Source organism: Mastigoproctus giganteus, chromosome 12, assembly GCF_048544385.1.
Source record: "Mastigoproctus giganteus isolate SK-2022 chromosome 12, ASM4854438v1, whole genome shotgun sequence".
Classification (NCBI taxonomy): domain Eukaryota; kingdom Metazoa; phylum Arthropoda; class Arachnida; order Uropygi; family Thelyphonidae; genus Mastigoproctus; species Mastigoproctus giganteus.
In genome coordinates this window covers 175879347-175896847 of record NC_143586.1, presented here as the reverse complement: position 1 = coordinate 175896847, position 17501 = coordinate 175879347, and the positions used below count along the sequence as shown (strand labels likewise).

Here is a 17501-nt window from a genome sequence, read left to right as displayed (position 1 = left end):
TAAGTTCTATGCAGTGGGATCAACTGCATAGAAGTTGATGATGTTACAAATTGTGAATTCTAAACAGGATGCCTTCAAAGACTTAATCTTGTAGAATACTAGGCTTTTATAAAAACTAAGAAATACTGTTCAAGTTTTAGGCCTAAATGTATGTCAGATGAATTAATGAGGCTCGTGGCAGAGAAGAAAAACGTATGGGATGCATATAAATTATCAGGCGACACAGAAGCCAACGGTAGATATATACCAATGAGCCAAAACATTATGACCACCTACCCAATATGATGTTGGTCTGCCACGTGCAGCCAAAATAGCTCGTACCCGGTGAGGCATGGATGCTACAATATTTCTAAATTTGTCATGTGGTATCTGATACCAACACATAACCAGCAGATCCTTTAACTCCTGAGATGCCGCAGATGGGAGTTGCTGTTCCAACACAAACCGCAGATGCTCGATGGGATTGATGCTTGCAGAATTTGGAGGCCAGAGCAATACCTGGAAGTCTTCCTTATGTTCCGTGAACCAGTCTTGAACAATACAGGCAGTGTGGCTTGGCACACTGCCCGGATTGGTATATGGGATGTGTTAGGGTAACTAATAATAAGGATCAGTACATGTATACATGCATGCATGTATGCCAATGCAAGAAGTATAGTAAATAAATTTGATGAATTTGAAGTACTGGTCAAGACATCAAAGGTGGATATTGTTGGGATAGCAGAGACGTGGTATCACACAGATATAAGGAATGCAGAACTGGAATTTGGAGAGTACAATGTGTATAGAAAGGATAGACAGGGAGGAGGTGTTATGCTGTTAATTAAGAAAAACATAAAATCAAAAGAAGTGCATCCAGTTGATATAGATGAACAGTGCACTGTTGAGTCAGTTTGGTGTGACATAAGCACTGCGAAAGCAAAAATAAGAGTAGGAGTGTGTTATAGGCCTAATGACTCGAATAAGTGCAATGAACAATTGTACGGAGAAATAGAGTGGACTAGTAAATCAGAATGTCTTATAATGGAGGATTTTAACTTCCCAGATATTGACTGGAACTTGTGGGTTGGTCACTCACACACTAGTAAGACTTTTGTGGATTTATTGGATAATTGTTTTCTGCAGCAGCATGTTCGAGAGGCAACCAGAAAGGGTAATATTCTTGATCTGGTTATCAGCAGTGATCATTCGTGTATTAAGAATTTGCAGATAAAGGAACAACTAGGTGGCAGAGATCACAGTGTACTGATGTGGAATTTACTTAGAGATGTAATTACCATCAGGGGTAAAGGAAAGGGTTTGTGTTTCTGTAAAGGTGAGTACAGTGGTCTCAGACAGTTTTTAAATTCTGTACAGTGGAATCAACTGACGATGTTACCAACAGTAAATTCTAAGTGGGACATTCAAGGAATTAATCGTGGATGGTACTAAGTTTCATACCTATAAGAAATATTGTTCAAGGTTTAGGCCTAAATGGTTATCAAATGAAATAATGACACTCGTGACAGAGAAGAAAAATGCATGGGAGGCATATAAATTATCAAGCGACTCAGAAGCCTATGGCAGATATAAGCTAGTCTGTAATCAGGTCACAAAGGAGGTTAGGAAAGCGAAGGCAGATTACGAGAAATCTTTAGCAAAAGATGCTAAAAAAACCACCAAGGATTTCTTTACTTATATAAATTCTAAAAGGAAAGGGATGAATCTGATTGGTCCACGTGATATCAATGATTCGACTGTTGATGATCCTGCTCAGATAACAAACAAACTGAATGAGTATTTTGCCTCTACATTCACACATGAAGAGTTATTAAGATTTGAAAATGGCAGGTTATCAAATTATAGCAGGGTGCTTAATGATTTTATAATAACTGAGAGCAAAAGGGAGGAGAAATTGTTGAAGTTAAACATAAGAAAGGCACCTAGGGTGGATGAGATCTATCTAGTTATATTAAAGGAGGCGGCAAAGCAACTAAGCAAACCCTTAGCCATAATTATGAGAGCATCATTGGACTCAGGGGAGGTCCCCACGGACTGGAGAGGTACAAATGTATCCCCAATTCACAAAGAGGGATCGAAGGGTGACAGGAGTAATTATAGACCAGTTAGTGGTTACAGGATACCTGTTCCCCTCTAAGCCCTGGGGCTTAGAGGGGAACAGGTATCCTGTGTGTTATCAGACACTCAGCCTAAAACACTGATGGATCCAATATCTCTCTATTACAGAAGATTTAGGAGAAGTCCGGTTGGCCTGCCTCCCTAAAATCCACTCATGCACACCTTCTCGATGGTAAGCCCTGTTACGTCACTTAGGTGGCAACGAACGTGTAGAGTGGTTCTCTTCAAGACGCCTGGTCAGCGTGAAGAGGAAAAGACCAAACCCTCCAGCAATGAGAGCACAACAATACAAATGGCCCTCAGTCCCCAGCAGCTTTCACTCTCACGGCAGCGAGAGGATCAGAGTGGAAGCAGAGGGTGCTAAGAATCTCTGGGTACGACCAGGCTGCCATGCACGGAAATTGAACTTGGCCTGTTATAACGTACGATCACTCATCGGTGAAGACAGGATATTAGAGCTGGAAAAGGAATTAGAAGATGTGAATTGGAATATCATCGGTTTGGCTGAAACAAGAAGAAGAAATGAATCACTTATAAGTTTATCAAGTGGAAATCTGCTGTACACCAATGGAAACAGTGAAAGGAGTGAAGGTGGAGTTGGGTTTCTGGTCCATAAAGATTTTAAAAACAACATTTTGGAATTCAAAAGTACATCACCAAGGGTGTCAAGACTAATACTCAAGATTTCTAAGAGGTACAAGCTAAAGATTATAATGATTTATGCACCAACATCGAGCCATGATGATGAAGAGGTTGAAGAAATGTACACTGAAATTGAGTCTTCTAGATGAGCAGAAAACCCACTACACTATTATTATGGGGGACTTCAATGCTAAGGTTGGAAAAAGGCAAAACAGCGCAGAAAGAGGAATTATAGGAAATTTTGGAATTGGTGAAAGAAATAAAAGAGGTGAAAGACTTGTGGAATTTGCAGAATCTCAAGGAATGTCAGTAATGAACACTTTTTTCAAGAAAAGGGTGAACAGAAAGTGGACATGGAAGAGTCCAAATGGATTAACAACTAATGAAATCGACTTCATCCTCACTAACAGAAGATATATTGTGAATGATGTTACCGTCCTGAATAAGGTAAATGTTGGAAGTGATCACAGAATGGTAAGATGTACACTTGATATAGATGTAGGAAAGGAAAGGAAAAAACTGACTCGAGTAAATAATACAAAGGTCTTTGAGATAACAGAGGAGGAGAAAAAGCAGTATGTACTGGAACTTAAGAACAAGTTTGAGCTTCTGCAGACTGCTCAGGACCAAGATATCGATGAGGAATATTACAACTTTCTGAAAGTGATAAAGCCCAAGAAACCTATAGGGAAACAGAAATCCAAAGAAGAAAAAATTAGTCAAGAAACACTTGTCATGATGAACCAAAGACGACAAATGAAGAGCAAGAAAAACACTGACAGGGAGAAAATTGAGTATACTGAGTTATGCAAAGCCATTAGAAAGAGACTCAGAGAGGACATAAGAAGGTTTAACACAAGAAAAGTAGAACAAGCATTAAGGGAAAACAAAGGATTTAAATCAGCAGCCATGAGCAGTAATACAGAAAGACAAATGATACTGAAACTGAAGAATAGCGATGGTGTACTTATAAACAGCAGAGAAGGCATAATTCAAATAGCAGAAGACTACTATAGAGAATTATACAAGGAGCGAGGGAATGATACCAGCAGTGGGGAAGATGGATTGCAAAGTAGCAACACATACGACATACCCGATATTCTTCCTGATGAGGTAGAACATGCATTGAAGAAAATGAAGAATCGGAAAGCCCCGGGGGAAGATGAAGTTACTGTAGAGTTGTTAAAATTGGGAGGAAGAGACATAACACAAAAACTGGCAAGGCTCTTCACAAAGTGCATTAGAAAAGGTGTGATGCCTAAACAGTGGAATAATGCAATCATAGTTTTGCTGCATAAGAAAGGAGATAAATCAGAAATTGGAAATTATAGACCAATTAGCTTGTTATCCCATATCTACAAGTTGTTCACAAGGGTCATTACTAACAGATTAGAAAGAATACTTGATGAGAATCAACCGAAAGAGCAAGCTGGCTTTAGGACAGGATTCTCAACTATGGATCACCTTCACGTAATATCACAGCTAATGGAGAAAGCAAATGAATATAAAACACCATTATGCCTGGCATTTGTGGATTATGAAAAGGCATTTGACTCCATACAACATAAGGCAATGTTTTTCGGGCACTAGAAAGACAAGGCATAGATACTCCATATATTATGATTTTGAAGAAAATATATGAGAGTGCTACATCCTTTATTAGACTAGACAAAGACAGTAGCAAATTTAAAATCGAGAAAGGAGTTCGACAAGGAGACACAATATCTCCGAAGCTGTTTACTGCTGCCCTTGAGGAAACTTTCAGAAGATTAGACTGGTCGCAGAAAGGAGTCAATGTGAACGGAGAGTACCTAAACCATTTACGATTTGCAGATGACATTGTGGTCATAAGCCACGATCCCAAAGAATTAGAGGAAAATCTTAATCAGTTATGCACAGTTAGTAAGGATTTTGGACTAAAGATGAATATGGCTAAAACAAAAGTAATGATGAACAAGTATGCCATTGAAAGGGAAATAATGATTGAAGGAGCAGTAATTGAAAAGGTGGAGTCATATACTTATCTGGGACAAGTTATTAGCTGTAATAATGATAAATGGCTGGAAGTCAAGAGAAGAATAAATTTTGGATGGATAGCATTCAGGAAATATAGTCACATACTGAAGAGCAATATCCCAGTTTGTCTGAAACGTAAAATAATGAATCAATGTATACTCCCCACCATGACTTATGGAAGTGAAACTTGGGCACTCACCAAAAGAATGGAAGAGAAGCTGAGAACTAACTACACAGCGAAGAATGGAACGAATTATATTGGGAATCAGACTGTTAGATAAGAAGAGAAACACATGGATTAGGCAGCAAACTCAAGTAAAGGACATTCTTATCAAAACTAAAGAACTAAAATGGTCTTGGGCAGGACACATAGCTCGAAGACATGATGACAGATGGACTAAGAAAATAACAGAATGGTACCCAAGAGGAGCTAGAAGAAAACCTGGAAGACAAAGGCGGAGATGGATAGATGAAATTCATGAGTTTTTGAGTAGTAAATGGATGGCCAGTGCTCAAAACAGAAGGAACTGGAAAGTTGCTGGAGAGGCCTTCATCCTGCAGTGGATTGAAAATGGCTGATGATGATGATGATGATAGTTTAACTTCTGTTCCGGGTAAAATAATGGAGTCACTGGTTAAATATGGATTGCAGGATCATCTAGACAAGACTGCAGCAATAATTCAGACAGAGCATGGGTTTGTTAAGGGAAAGTCTTGTCTGACAAATTTGATATGATATTATGATGTGGTTACAAAGGAACTGGATGCAAAAATAATTTTGATATCATATATTTGGATTTCAGGAAAGCTTTTGAGGCTGTTGTACATGGAAGACTATTGTACAAATTGGAGCAGAATGGTATTAAGGGTAAGTTGCTACAATGGATAAAAGGATGGTTGAATGGGAGAAAACTGATGGCGGTAATCAATGGGTGCTGCTCTTCATGGCCTAATATTATTAGTGGAGTCCCACAGGGTTCGGTGTTGGATCCTCTGTTGTTTTGTATATTTATCAGTGATATTGATGAAGGTATATCAGGCTTAGTGTCAAAGTTTGCAGATGATACAAAGGTTGGCAACGTTGTTAATGACAGTAATGGCAGTGTGCTACTGCAACAGGATCTAGATAATTTGGGCAGATGGGCTAAGAAGTGGCAACTGAAGTTACCTTGACAAATGCAAAGTACTGCATATGGGTAGAAGTAACCCCAGAGAAATGTACCAACTGTGTGGTACTACACTTAAAGTGGTAGAAAATGAAAAAGACCTGGAAGTAATTGTGCAGTCAGATATGAAGTTTTCTGAGCAATGCAGACAGGCTGCCAGGGCAGGTCATGGGGTTTTGTCAATGATATATAGGAATTTGCTATCAGGGAAAAGGAGGTGATAGTCTCTCTGTATAAGGCAATGGTCAGGCCACGCCTTGAATACTGCATAGAGTTATGGAGGCTTAATTTTAGGAAGGATGTAGATTTGCTTGAGTGCGTACAGAGAAGTGCAACAAGATTGGTGAGGGGAATGAAGGGATCCTCTTACCAACAGAGGCTTAAGTTCTGCAAATTGCAGTGCAAATTATTACTCCCGTCACCAGCATTCCAATTACCGGCTAGTTGTGCCAGTCGCCCTTCTGTTGCCACATAACATCCGGGAGAGCCTTCGCTCACCTTGAGCTTTGATGAGCCGTGGATGTCCAACACCTTGCCTGTGGTTTTTGGGTTTCCCTCCTCAGACCACCTTTGGTAGGTACTGACCATGGCTGACCATGTGCCTCCCACCAGCCATGCAGTTTAGGATATGCTCTGGCCCAGTCTTCTGGTCATTACAATTTGACCTTTGTCAAACTCACTTAAGTCCGCTGCCTCTCCCATCTGAAGAACAAGAGTAATGCTATTAATGGAGTTTTTTATACCATGTCCCGACCCGCATACGTGCCGTAGTTCACCTGCAGTTGCTTCGATTTGCATAACGACTTGCTGGTTATAATGTTTTGGCTCATCAGTGTAAGCTAGTCTGTAATCAAGTCACAAAGGAGGTTAAGGCAGGTGAAGACAGATTTCAAGTAATCTTTGGCAAAGAAAAACAGCAAAGAGTTCTTTACTTACAATATTCTAGAAGGAAAGGGATGAATCAGATTGGCCCACTTAACAGATAGTTTGACTATTGATAATCATGCTCAGGTAGCTGATAAACTGAATGAGTATTTTGCCTCTACATTCACACATGAGAAGTTATTCAAGTAGGGGAATGCCAGAAGTTCAAACTCTAACAGGGAGCCAAGTGATTTTGTAATAACTGAGAGCAAAGTGGAGGAGAAATTGTTGAAGTTAAACATAAGGAAGCCACCTGGGGTGGATGGGATCTAGACAGTTATATTAAAGGAGACAGCAAAGGACGTAACAAACCCTTAAACATAATTATGAAAGCTTCCTTGACTCAAGGGAAGTCCTCATGGACTGGAGGTGTGCAAATGTGTCTCCACAGTTAATTACAGGTGCAATGTTCTCCCCAGAACCTATCAATGGGCACACCGACCGATGAATTTAACTGACCGCCCTGCTGAAATGTAAGCGATTTCAGCGGTCCCATATAATATTGCTCACTGATCTCAATCAATATCAATTCAAATATACTATGTGATCAAGATCAAAGCAACAGGAGCATATAATGTTAAATTATGCAATTAATTTTTGCTCTGGATTGCTTAAGTCACATTTATAAAAACGTAACAGAAAATTTTATAGTACTGCGAAGTATTACACTGCCCCACCTGGCTACTTTATAATGCCACCCAGCTGTCAAAATTTACTGAGGAAAACACTGCAGACCTGTTAGTCTAACTTCCATGCCAGCGAAAATAATGGAGTCACTGGTTAAGGAAGCGATGTAGGATCATCTAGATAAGATTGCAGTCATAGTTCGGACAGAGCATAGGTTTGTTAAGGGGAAGTCATGTCTGACAAATTTGATTGGATACTATGATGTCATCACAAAGGAACTGGATGCAAAGAATAATTCTGATACTGTGGCATGGATGACTTCTGTACAAATTCGAGCAGTATGGCATTAACGATAAGTTGATAAGAGGCGATAAGTTGCTACAATGGATAAAAAGATGATTGATTGGGAGAAGACAGAATAGTTATCAATGGACACTGCTCTTCTTGGGCTAATGTTATCAGTGGAGTACCCCATGGTTCGGTGTTGGGCTTGTTGTTTTCGGTATTTATCAAATATATTAATGAAGGTATATCAAGATTAACGTCTAAGTTTGTAGATGATACGAAGGTTGGCAGGATTGTTAATGACAGTACGCTACAGGATCTAAAAAAGTTGAGCAGATGAGTTGAGAGGTGGCAACTGAAGTTTAACATTGACAAATGTAAAGTAGTGCATATGGGTAGCAGTAACCCCAGAATAACATATCAACTGGGTGGTACCACACTCACGGTAGTGGAGAATGAAAAGGACCTGGAGGTAATTGTGCAGTCAGATATGAAGTTTTCTGGGCAGTGCAAAAAGGCTGAAAGAGTAGCTCATGGTGCCTTGCGAATGATATTCAGGAATTTTGCTAGCAGGAATAAGGGGGTGATTGTCCCCTTGTATAAGATGATAGTCAGGTCACACCTTGAGTACTATACACAGGTCTGGAGGCGTCATTTTAGGAATACAGTAAACCCCCGCTATTCGCAGTATCTGTATTCCCGGTTTCGCCTATTCAATATAAAATGAAACCTAAAAAAAAATGTGAATTTTAAAGCGCCGTGAATATTTTCCGCCATAACAAAACATGGGCGTGGCTAAAATTATCTTTCCTGGTCAAAACAGCGCTCAGTGGGTGGGGGGGAGAGGGGTGACAAAATTGCGAGCGTGGATGCTTCTCGCTAATCCTTGTTCAGTATGTGTTATGCGCTTGTCACGGAAGGTTTCGTTGTTTGCTTTTAATTTATATGCTTATAAATTGAATAAATTTATCAATTTATAAATTGATATGCTTACAAAAATGATAAATCTACCATTTTGCTGTGTAAAACAGACTTTTTCGAGTGTGTTAACGGAAGAAAGTGACTTTATTGTGGACAAGTTCTTTCTAACCCCTACAAAAATATGGCTATGAATAACAAGAGAAATATGAAAATATCAAAGACGGTGATGACATCAGCGAATAAAATTTCTAACGGTGAAAGTGGCTCCTCAGTGTCAAAACATTATAAAATCAATGAGTCAACGGTATGATAAATCAAAAAATCGGAAGAAAAAATCCGCAGTAGTGTCGGTGAAAACGCACTAATTGCTTCAAAAATTTGCTCTGTAACTCGTGATGTTAAATTAGAAAAAATGAAAAAAAAGCTTTAAATCTGTGGATAGAAGACCGAACTCAAAATAAAATTCCGTTAGGTTCACTCGTCATTCGTGGAAAGGTAAAACTCCTTTATCAACACTTTAGCGAAACTGGTTATAGCACTGGCGGGATAAGTTTTTTTAGCTAGCAAAGGCGCTGGTTTGAAAGATTTGTTTGAAATTTCTAATAAATATTACATTTAATATTAAATTGTTTCTTATTTTCATTTCGATGGCACATGCTTGCATTTCACTATGTACATAGTCATATTATGAAGGTACATATAATACATACATAGACAAAATTTTAGACTAGTTTTTCTTATATATTTCATACTTTGGAACGGAACCCGGAGCCATAACTCAGTATTCGCGACATTTCTCAGGAACGTAACCCCCGCGAATAGCGGGGGTTTACTGTAATGTAGAGCTGCTGAAACAAGTAAAGAAAAGGGCAACGAAATTGGTGAGTGGAACAAAGAGCTGGTGTTACCAAGAAAGGCTTAAGTTCAGTAAATTGCAGCTCTGAAGACTAGGCACCAGCAAGGTGATCTAAAAGGTGATCTAATGAGGTGTATAAGGCCTTGAATGGATTGAGCAAGCTCAATGCAAATGGGATTCTTCCTCTTGCTTAGATTACTCACCTGAGGGGAGGGGGTATAAATTCAAACTGAGGAAAGACAATTGTAGAATAGATGCACGGAAATTTGCCTTTAGCCTGCGGGTGGTTGATAGTAGGAACAAACTTACCTCTGTTGTAGTGGAGGTCAGCAACTTAAATAAGTTCAAGGCAGAACTAGACAAACATTTGGAATGAATGGATGGGAAGGGGTTTTTTTTGGCTAATGCTATATAAGCTTGCATACAATAAAGCAAACACATCGAGAACGAGGGCAGCCTTGTGCAGGTGAAGTTTTTACTGCTCCTGGAATAGAGAAGTTTTTTCTGTTTTCTTAGCTTAAATTGGCATATTAACTTATTTTCTAGAGTGGCTTTATATTCCTAGTTACCATACTTAGTTTAAAGTTTAACTTAGATAGAGATTTTGTAGGTATTACTTAGTATAGGTAAGGGTATCAAATCCACGTGTTACAAGTTGCAGCTGTGCTGAACAAGAAGTTTTTTAGCCATATTTCGCCCCTTTATTGACCAATTGTTATATTAAATTATTTTCTATAAGTAGCTTATAGACCTAGTCAGGATCCTTAGTTTATTCTGAATTGAGACAGCGAGATTTGGAAGTTAATTAATACTTAAGTGTCTGTAGATTTACCATTCCTAACTTGCCGCTATTGTTAAACAATACGTTATATTCCGAACTAGATAGCGTAAGCTTAGTACAATATAGTATATAATATAATATTGTCAATTAATCAGTAAAATCTATTATTCTTGTTAAACTTCATTGTCAATTAAATTGTACTTTTTAACTAAATAAATATAATGACTTAGATTACAAACGTAACATAATTAATTAACATATAACTTGATATGGAAGTTATATAAACAGAACTCGTAGATAATACTCTATTCTAAAAAATATATATAGCGTTATAACTGTGTTGGGATACAAGTCTAGGGTTATAATTTTGTACTGAAATTGAAATTAAATCGAAATCATGACTCAAACCAGAGCAGCAAAGCAAAAGGCTCAAGCTAATGGGAGTGCTGTGGCTCAGGGGAGAAATGAGGGGGGCAGTTCTGAATCACAGCCTTTTAAAGTGCACTGCTTGCTTGATGTTCGTGGCTCAATCGGGTAAGGGACGTGATATTGCCATGGGGGATACCTTTGTGTGTGCGCAATGTAAGGAAATCAGGCGACAACTCAGCATTGTTATGGGCCTATATGAGAGCTTGAAGGACAGGGTGGATGCCCTCGAAGGATCTAAATTGAGGGGCCCATCAAGCTCTCAGCTGCCCACAACACCAGAGCTTGCACTTGGTCATCACGCAACACAGCGGCAACCTACAAGGCAGAAGGCGCTGGTCCCACAGGAACTAGTAGTTTTGGTGACTCTACTGTCGGGGAAACATGCTGTAAAAAGGATAGGTGGAACAGGGCCAGGGTATGTCTGCCAGGGGCAAAGGTTGATGATGTTGTAGAGCGGATATCATCTTTTAAGGGCACAAAAGGTGATATAGTTGTACATGTCGGCACTAATGATATTAAGAGTAGGAGACTGGCAGAATTACTTAACAAGTACAGGTCACTGTTGAAAAAAAGCCGAGAATTAGGGATGAATTTGAAAGTGTCTGCAATTCTGCCCAGACACAATAGGAGGGAGTATATGATGAGAGCCTTGTCGATCAATTCGGCCCTGGAAAGATTGTGCAAGGCTCAAGGGTAGAATTATTTTCAGCCTGGTCCGTACTTGTTAACAGGAGAGACTGCTTCTACAGGGATGGGATACACTTAAATAGAAATGGTGCAAGAATATTTGCTGATGCTATCGAGACAGTGTTAGGAGAGTCAGAAAACTGCTAGCTTGGGGGATACAAGGACTAATAGATTAACAGTAGCCACTGGCAGAGGTGAAAGTGATTCTTGCACTGCTTTTATTGGAATGAGCAGCAGCCTGGAAAACATGATCCAGGATATTTCAGAGACTGCTGGGAGTCATTGCGGTACAAGCAAACACATGTGTTGTGTTAGGGTAGCTAAGAATAGGAACAGGTGCATGTATACTTGCGTGTACACCAATGCTAGGAGTTTGGTAAATAAATTTGAGGTATTGCTCAAAACATCAAAGGAAGATATTGTTGGGATATCAGAGACATGGTGCACACAGATATAAGGAATGCAGAACTGGAAGTTCTATACACATTGTACTTTCTATACACATTGTACTCTACTACTTTCTATACACATTGAAAGGATAGGAAGGGAGGAGGGGTTATGCTTTTAGTTAAAAAACACAAAATCCAAGGAAGAGAAGCCAGTCGACATCGCTGGAGAGTGCAGTGTCGAGCTAGTTTGGTGTGACATAAGAATTGGGAGATCAAAATTGAGAGTAGGAGTGTGCTATAGGCCTAATGACTCTGATGAGTATAATAAGAAAATGTACAGGGAAATAGAGTGGGCCAGTAAATCAGAGAGTCTTATAACGGAGGATTTTAATTTCCCAGATATTGACTGGAATTTGTGGGTTGGTCACTCACACACTAGCAAGGCTTTTGAGGATTTATTGGATGATTGTTTTCTACATCAGCATGTTCGGGAGGCAATTAGAGGGAGTAATACTCTTGATCTGATTATCAGTAGTGATTCTTCATGCATTACGAATCTGCAGATAAAGGAACCACTTTGATCAGGGATAAAGGGAAGGGTTTTTCCTTTCGTAAAGGCGATTACGATGGTCTGAGACATTTTAAATTCTATACAGTGGGACCTATCAGTGATAATGTTACCAACAGCAAATTCAAAATGGGAAGCATTCAAAGAACTTATCTTGGAAGCTACTAGGCTTTACATACCAACTAAGAAATATTGTTTAAGGTTTAGGCCTAAATGGATGTCAGATGAACTAATGAGACATATGGCAGAGAAGAAAAATGCATGGGATACATATAAATTAATGGGTGACATTGAAGCCTATGATAGATATAAGCTGTAACCAAGTCACAAAGGAGATTAGGCAGGCAAAGGCAGATTATGAGAAATCTTTGGCAAAGGATGCAAAGAAAAACAGCAAAGAGTTCTTTTCGTATATAAACTCTAGAAGGAAAGGGAGGAATCAGATTGGTCCACTGGATATTGATGGTTCAACAGTTGAGGATCCTGCTCAATTGGCTAACAATCTAAACGAGTATTTTGCATCTACATTCACACATGAGGAGTTATTCAGGAAGGGGAATGCCAGAGGTTAAGTAAATTCCGGCAGTGAGCTAGATGATTTTGTAATAACTGAGAGGAAAGTGGAGGAGAAATTGTTGAGGATAAACATAAAAAAGGCACCTGGGGTGGATGGGATCTATACAGTTATATTAGAGGAGGCAGCAAAGGAGGTAAGCAAACTCTTAGCCATAATTATGAGAGCTTCTTTGGATTCAGGGGAGGTACCCATAGACTGGAGATGTGCAAATGTGACCCCAATTCACAAAAGAGGATCAAAGGCTGACACAAGTAATTATAGAGCTGTGAGTTTAACTTCTGTTCTAGGAAAATTATTGGAGGCACTGGTTAAAGGACTGCAGGATCATCTGAGCTTGGACACAGCATGGTTTTGTTAAGGAATGTCTTGCCTGACCAATTTGATTGGATACTATGATATAGTCACAAAGGAACTGGATACAAAGAATAACTTTGATATTATATATTTGGATCTTAGAAAGGCTTTTGATACTGTTGCACATGGAAGACTGCTGCACAAAGTGGAGCAGTGTGGCACTGGAGGCAAATTGCTGCTATGGATAAAGGGATGGTTGAGGGGGAGAAGACAGAGTGGTACTCAATGGACACTGCTCATCGTGGACTAATGTTATTAGTGGAGTCCCTCAGGGTTCAGTGTTGGGTCCATTATTGTTTTCTGTATTTATAAATGATATTGATGATGGTACTACATATGAGAAACAATAATCCCAGAGCAACGTATCAACTCTGTGGTACTACACTGACAGTGGTAGAGAATGAAAAGGACCTGGGGGTAATTGTGCAGGCAGATATGAAGTTCTCTGAGCAGTGCAGACGGGCTGCAAGAGTAGCTCATGGTGTCTTGTCAATGATATACAGGAATTTTTCTAGCAGGGATAAGGAGGTAATTATTCCCTTGTATAAGGCAATGGTCAGGCCATACCTTGAGTACTGTATACAAGTCTGGAGGCCTCATTTCCAGAAGGATGTAGAGCTGCTGGAACGAGTACAGAGAAGGGCAACAAGATTAGTGAATGGAACAAAGGGTTGCTCTTACGAAGAAAGGCTCAAGTTTTGCAAATTACAGTGTCTGGAGACTAGGCACCGGCGAGGTGATCTGATAGAGGTGTATAAAGCCTTGAATGGTTTGAGCATGCTCAATGCCGATGGGATTCTTCCTCCTGCTCAGAATAATCACCTGAGAGGGCATAAATTCAAATTGAGGAAAGACAGATGTAGGATAAATGTGTGGAAATTTGCCTTTAGCCAGCGGGTAGTTGGTTGGTGGAACAGACTTCCATCCCGTTGTGGAAGTTGATAGCCTAAATAAATTTAAGGATCTGGACAGGTATTTCGAATGAACGGAGAGGTGAAAGGGGAGTGTTTTTTTTTTTTTTTTAGGCTGATGCTGCATAAGCTTGCTTTCTTGCATCATATGCTTCTAGTAATGCTAATGCTTTCTTGCATCATATGCCTCTTCTTATGCTCTACCAAAACAGTAGAATAAATTTTGTTTTGGTAGAATTTTCTGGAGAGAGTATTTAATTAAACAGTTACAGTTAAAGGTACAGCTGTCTGGAGCAACGTGTCTGAAAATGCATTTCATTTACTCTATAGCTATTCGCTTTTCATCTCCAGAGAACTAGCTTTTCAAACTGTCAAATTTATCCTTTTCTATTGCAGCTCTTTGGAACAACCTTCCTTCACATGTATTTTCAGAAAATTATAATCAAAAGAAATTCTTGTCTAAATTTCAGTAAAGAACCTTCTATCTTCTCAAAAACATTTGCAAAATTGTTGACATGCTATACTTCTCAGTGATCATCTATTGTCACTTTCAAGAAAATTCACTCACTTGGAACTGAAGTGTTGAAATTGACTAATATGAAAGCCTGGGATAAATTAGTTTGCCTTCTTCCTACTTATTTAATACATGTTTGTCTTGACAAAAGGGGTTGGTTTAAATTCAATTTTACTTCAAGAGTGACGTATGCACTAGGATTTTAATCTAACAGGATGGCCCATAGTATAATCAAATACATTCCAAAGTGAGTTGGATTTATTTGCAGATTCGAAGCATGGAATGATGTACACATTGGATTTGGCCATTTTGTTACTGTAACAGGAATGGTTGTATGTTGAACAGCATCTACAGATCTGCTCAATGATTTGATTCACTCATTCTGCTATGTGACTCAAGGCACTCATTCAATAGCCATCATCGTTTGGCATAACACAATGAAGGGGACAATGCATCTTGACATGCTGCACACTCTTTTTCCCTGATATGAGAAACTAGGCAAATTTGCAGTAACTTCACTTCTACTTTCTTCTCAGTTATCATAAGCTCATTTAGCTCCCAGTTATAACTTGGCATACCCATTCCTAAAAAATTCCTCATGTGTAAATGTAAATGCAAAATATTTATTCTGTTTGTCAACAATCTGAGCAGAATCATCAACATTTATACCAATCACATCTAGCTGACTAATGTCTTTCATCCCTTTCCTTCTAATGTTTACATAAATTAAAGAATTCTTTGCACTCTTAGCCAAAAGCTTCTTATAAATTTGACTTGGCTTGTTCAACCCGGTTTGTGACTTGCTTGCATGTTAGTTTGTATTTACTGTGGGTTTGAGTGTCCACTGATAATTTATGATCATTGAATGCATTTTTATTCTCTGCCACTGGTCTCATCAATTTATCTGACATCCATTTAGGTGTAAATTTGGAACAGTATCTCTCTTAGTTGGAATAAAAGCTTAGCAGAAAATCTGCCCAATACATTCAGAAAGGTAGTGTTGTGTTGGGGGTCCCGCTGCCTATAGACTACCTACCAAATTTGCAGTTATACAACTAGCTCAAGCTCCAATCAATATCTGGAAAGTTAAAAATCCCCTATTATATATTATTTATATATTTACTAAAACCTTTTTAAAGTCTTATAAACTTCAAATCAGTTCATCACACAAATGCCTAATTTCCTGAAACTGCAATCTGCAGTCTCTGGTCTTTAGTTTGAACTATACAAGAATACACATATTCACTATTAAAAAAAATAATAAAACTGCACAATAAAAAGAATACACCAGGATATTAAAATTAAATATAATAATACATAAAACAGCATTAAATGCATCAAAGGCCTTTAGTTAGCTTTTATCATTAAATTAATAAATTTGAAAAATATAAAGATAAAAAAAAGGTGACCAGTACATTACCAGCACCAATTACTCTATGTGGAATGTTCAAAATACACTTTTGCATACTATGTATTATGCTAAATTGTTATAATGCTACAGAAAACAAGGTATATTTCTCATTTTTTAAGACTAATTCTATTAAAAGAGATACCAGGAAATACACAATACAAATTTAAAAAAGTTCAAAATAAAAATTTAGTTAATGCTGAATATTAAGAAATTATAACTATTATTAACTAATAAACCTGGGTAATTAATTACTCATTGGTTGTGGTAGGCTGTTCCAGTAATCCATTGCATAGTATTTTTGGTAAATTAAGATATACTAATTCTATTTTGTTATCGTTTTTTTTTTTTTTTTTCTTGAAAAATAAAATAAAAATTCTAATTGGAAATTGTTTTTTTGTAATATCCGGCTTTTGTTCTTGTCGTACAGCACTGACCATCCATAGATCGACAATTCTCATACATCCTTCTCTTGCATACAAACCATGCTTTTATGTTTAACTCAATTCAATACTCTATTAATTAATAATATTACACTAAAATCAATCATTAATTCATCCCCATACCTCGTTTCACATGCCTAAAATGACAGTGAGGTCTTTCACAAAGTCCATTGTTGTAGAAAGGGCATGGTACAGATTTAAAATAACCAGAGGATGGCAACATTTTACCTAATGCAGGAAATGCACAATTCTAAATTAATGGTCAATTCTCATAAATCATCAGTACTTGTAATTCGTTAGAGTTCTGTAGCAAACAAGAATTCTTGTGCCGCTTATAACATTCATCTTGAACTTGAGGTGTACTCTGAAGCAGATGAGAATGTTCTTATTGAGCTTATGGTTAAGAATATCATATGCTTTAATCAAGTAATATGCATGATATAGCAGAAAAAAATCAAAAACAAAATATAAACTACAGAAGTTAATGAATAGTTTGACTAAGAATATAATATATTTCGCTTTTTAATTTTTATATACATCAATACACCTATCGCAAGCAGACATTTTAAATTAGTCTCGTACCAGACGCTAATGCCATGTGAAAAGTTTTAGGTGAAAATCACGCACTGAAATGTGTACTATTATATATATATATATATATTTTTATTTATTTATTTGTTTATTTATGCATTTACTTATATATTTATGTATTTAATTAGCATGTATCATAAAAAAATGTTGAGTCAAGTGGATCATTTAAAAGTAACTGATGAAAACATGACAGTTGCTATAGTTTACAGAGAATAATATCACTATAATGATTCTATAAATACTCTTGGTCTCATATACCGACTTACGTCCAATAGAAAAAAAAAAAAAAATAGT

The 17501-nt window shown here is 37.9% G+C and overlaps 1 protein-coding gene across 1 annotated transcript in view; it reads right to left on the bottom strand.

The window, feature by feature from the left end:
• The window catches only part of LOC150077613 (uncharacterized), a 278408-nt gene extending 261465 nt beyond the window's left edge, over positions 1-16943 (bottom strand). The window contains exon 1 of the mRNA XM_090385960.1: positions 16740-16943. Coding sequence (XP_090242086.1) covers positions 16740-16839 — 100 coding nt within the window. The 5' untranslated portion in view covers positions 16840-16943. The remainder of the gene's footprint in view (positions 1-16739) is intronic.
• Between the last annotated feature and the right edge of the window lie 558 nt (positions 16944-17501).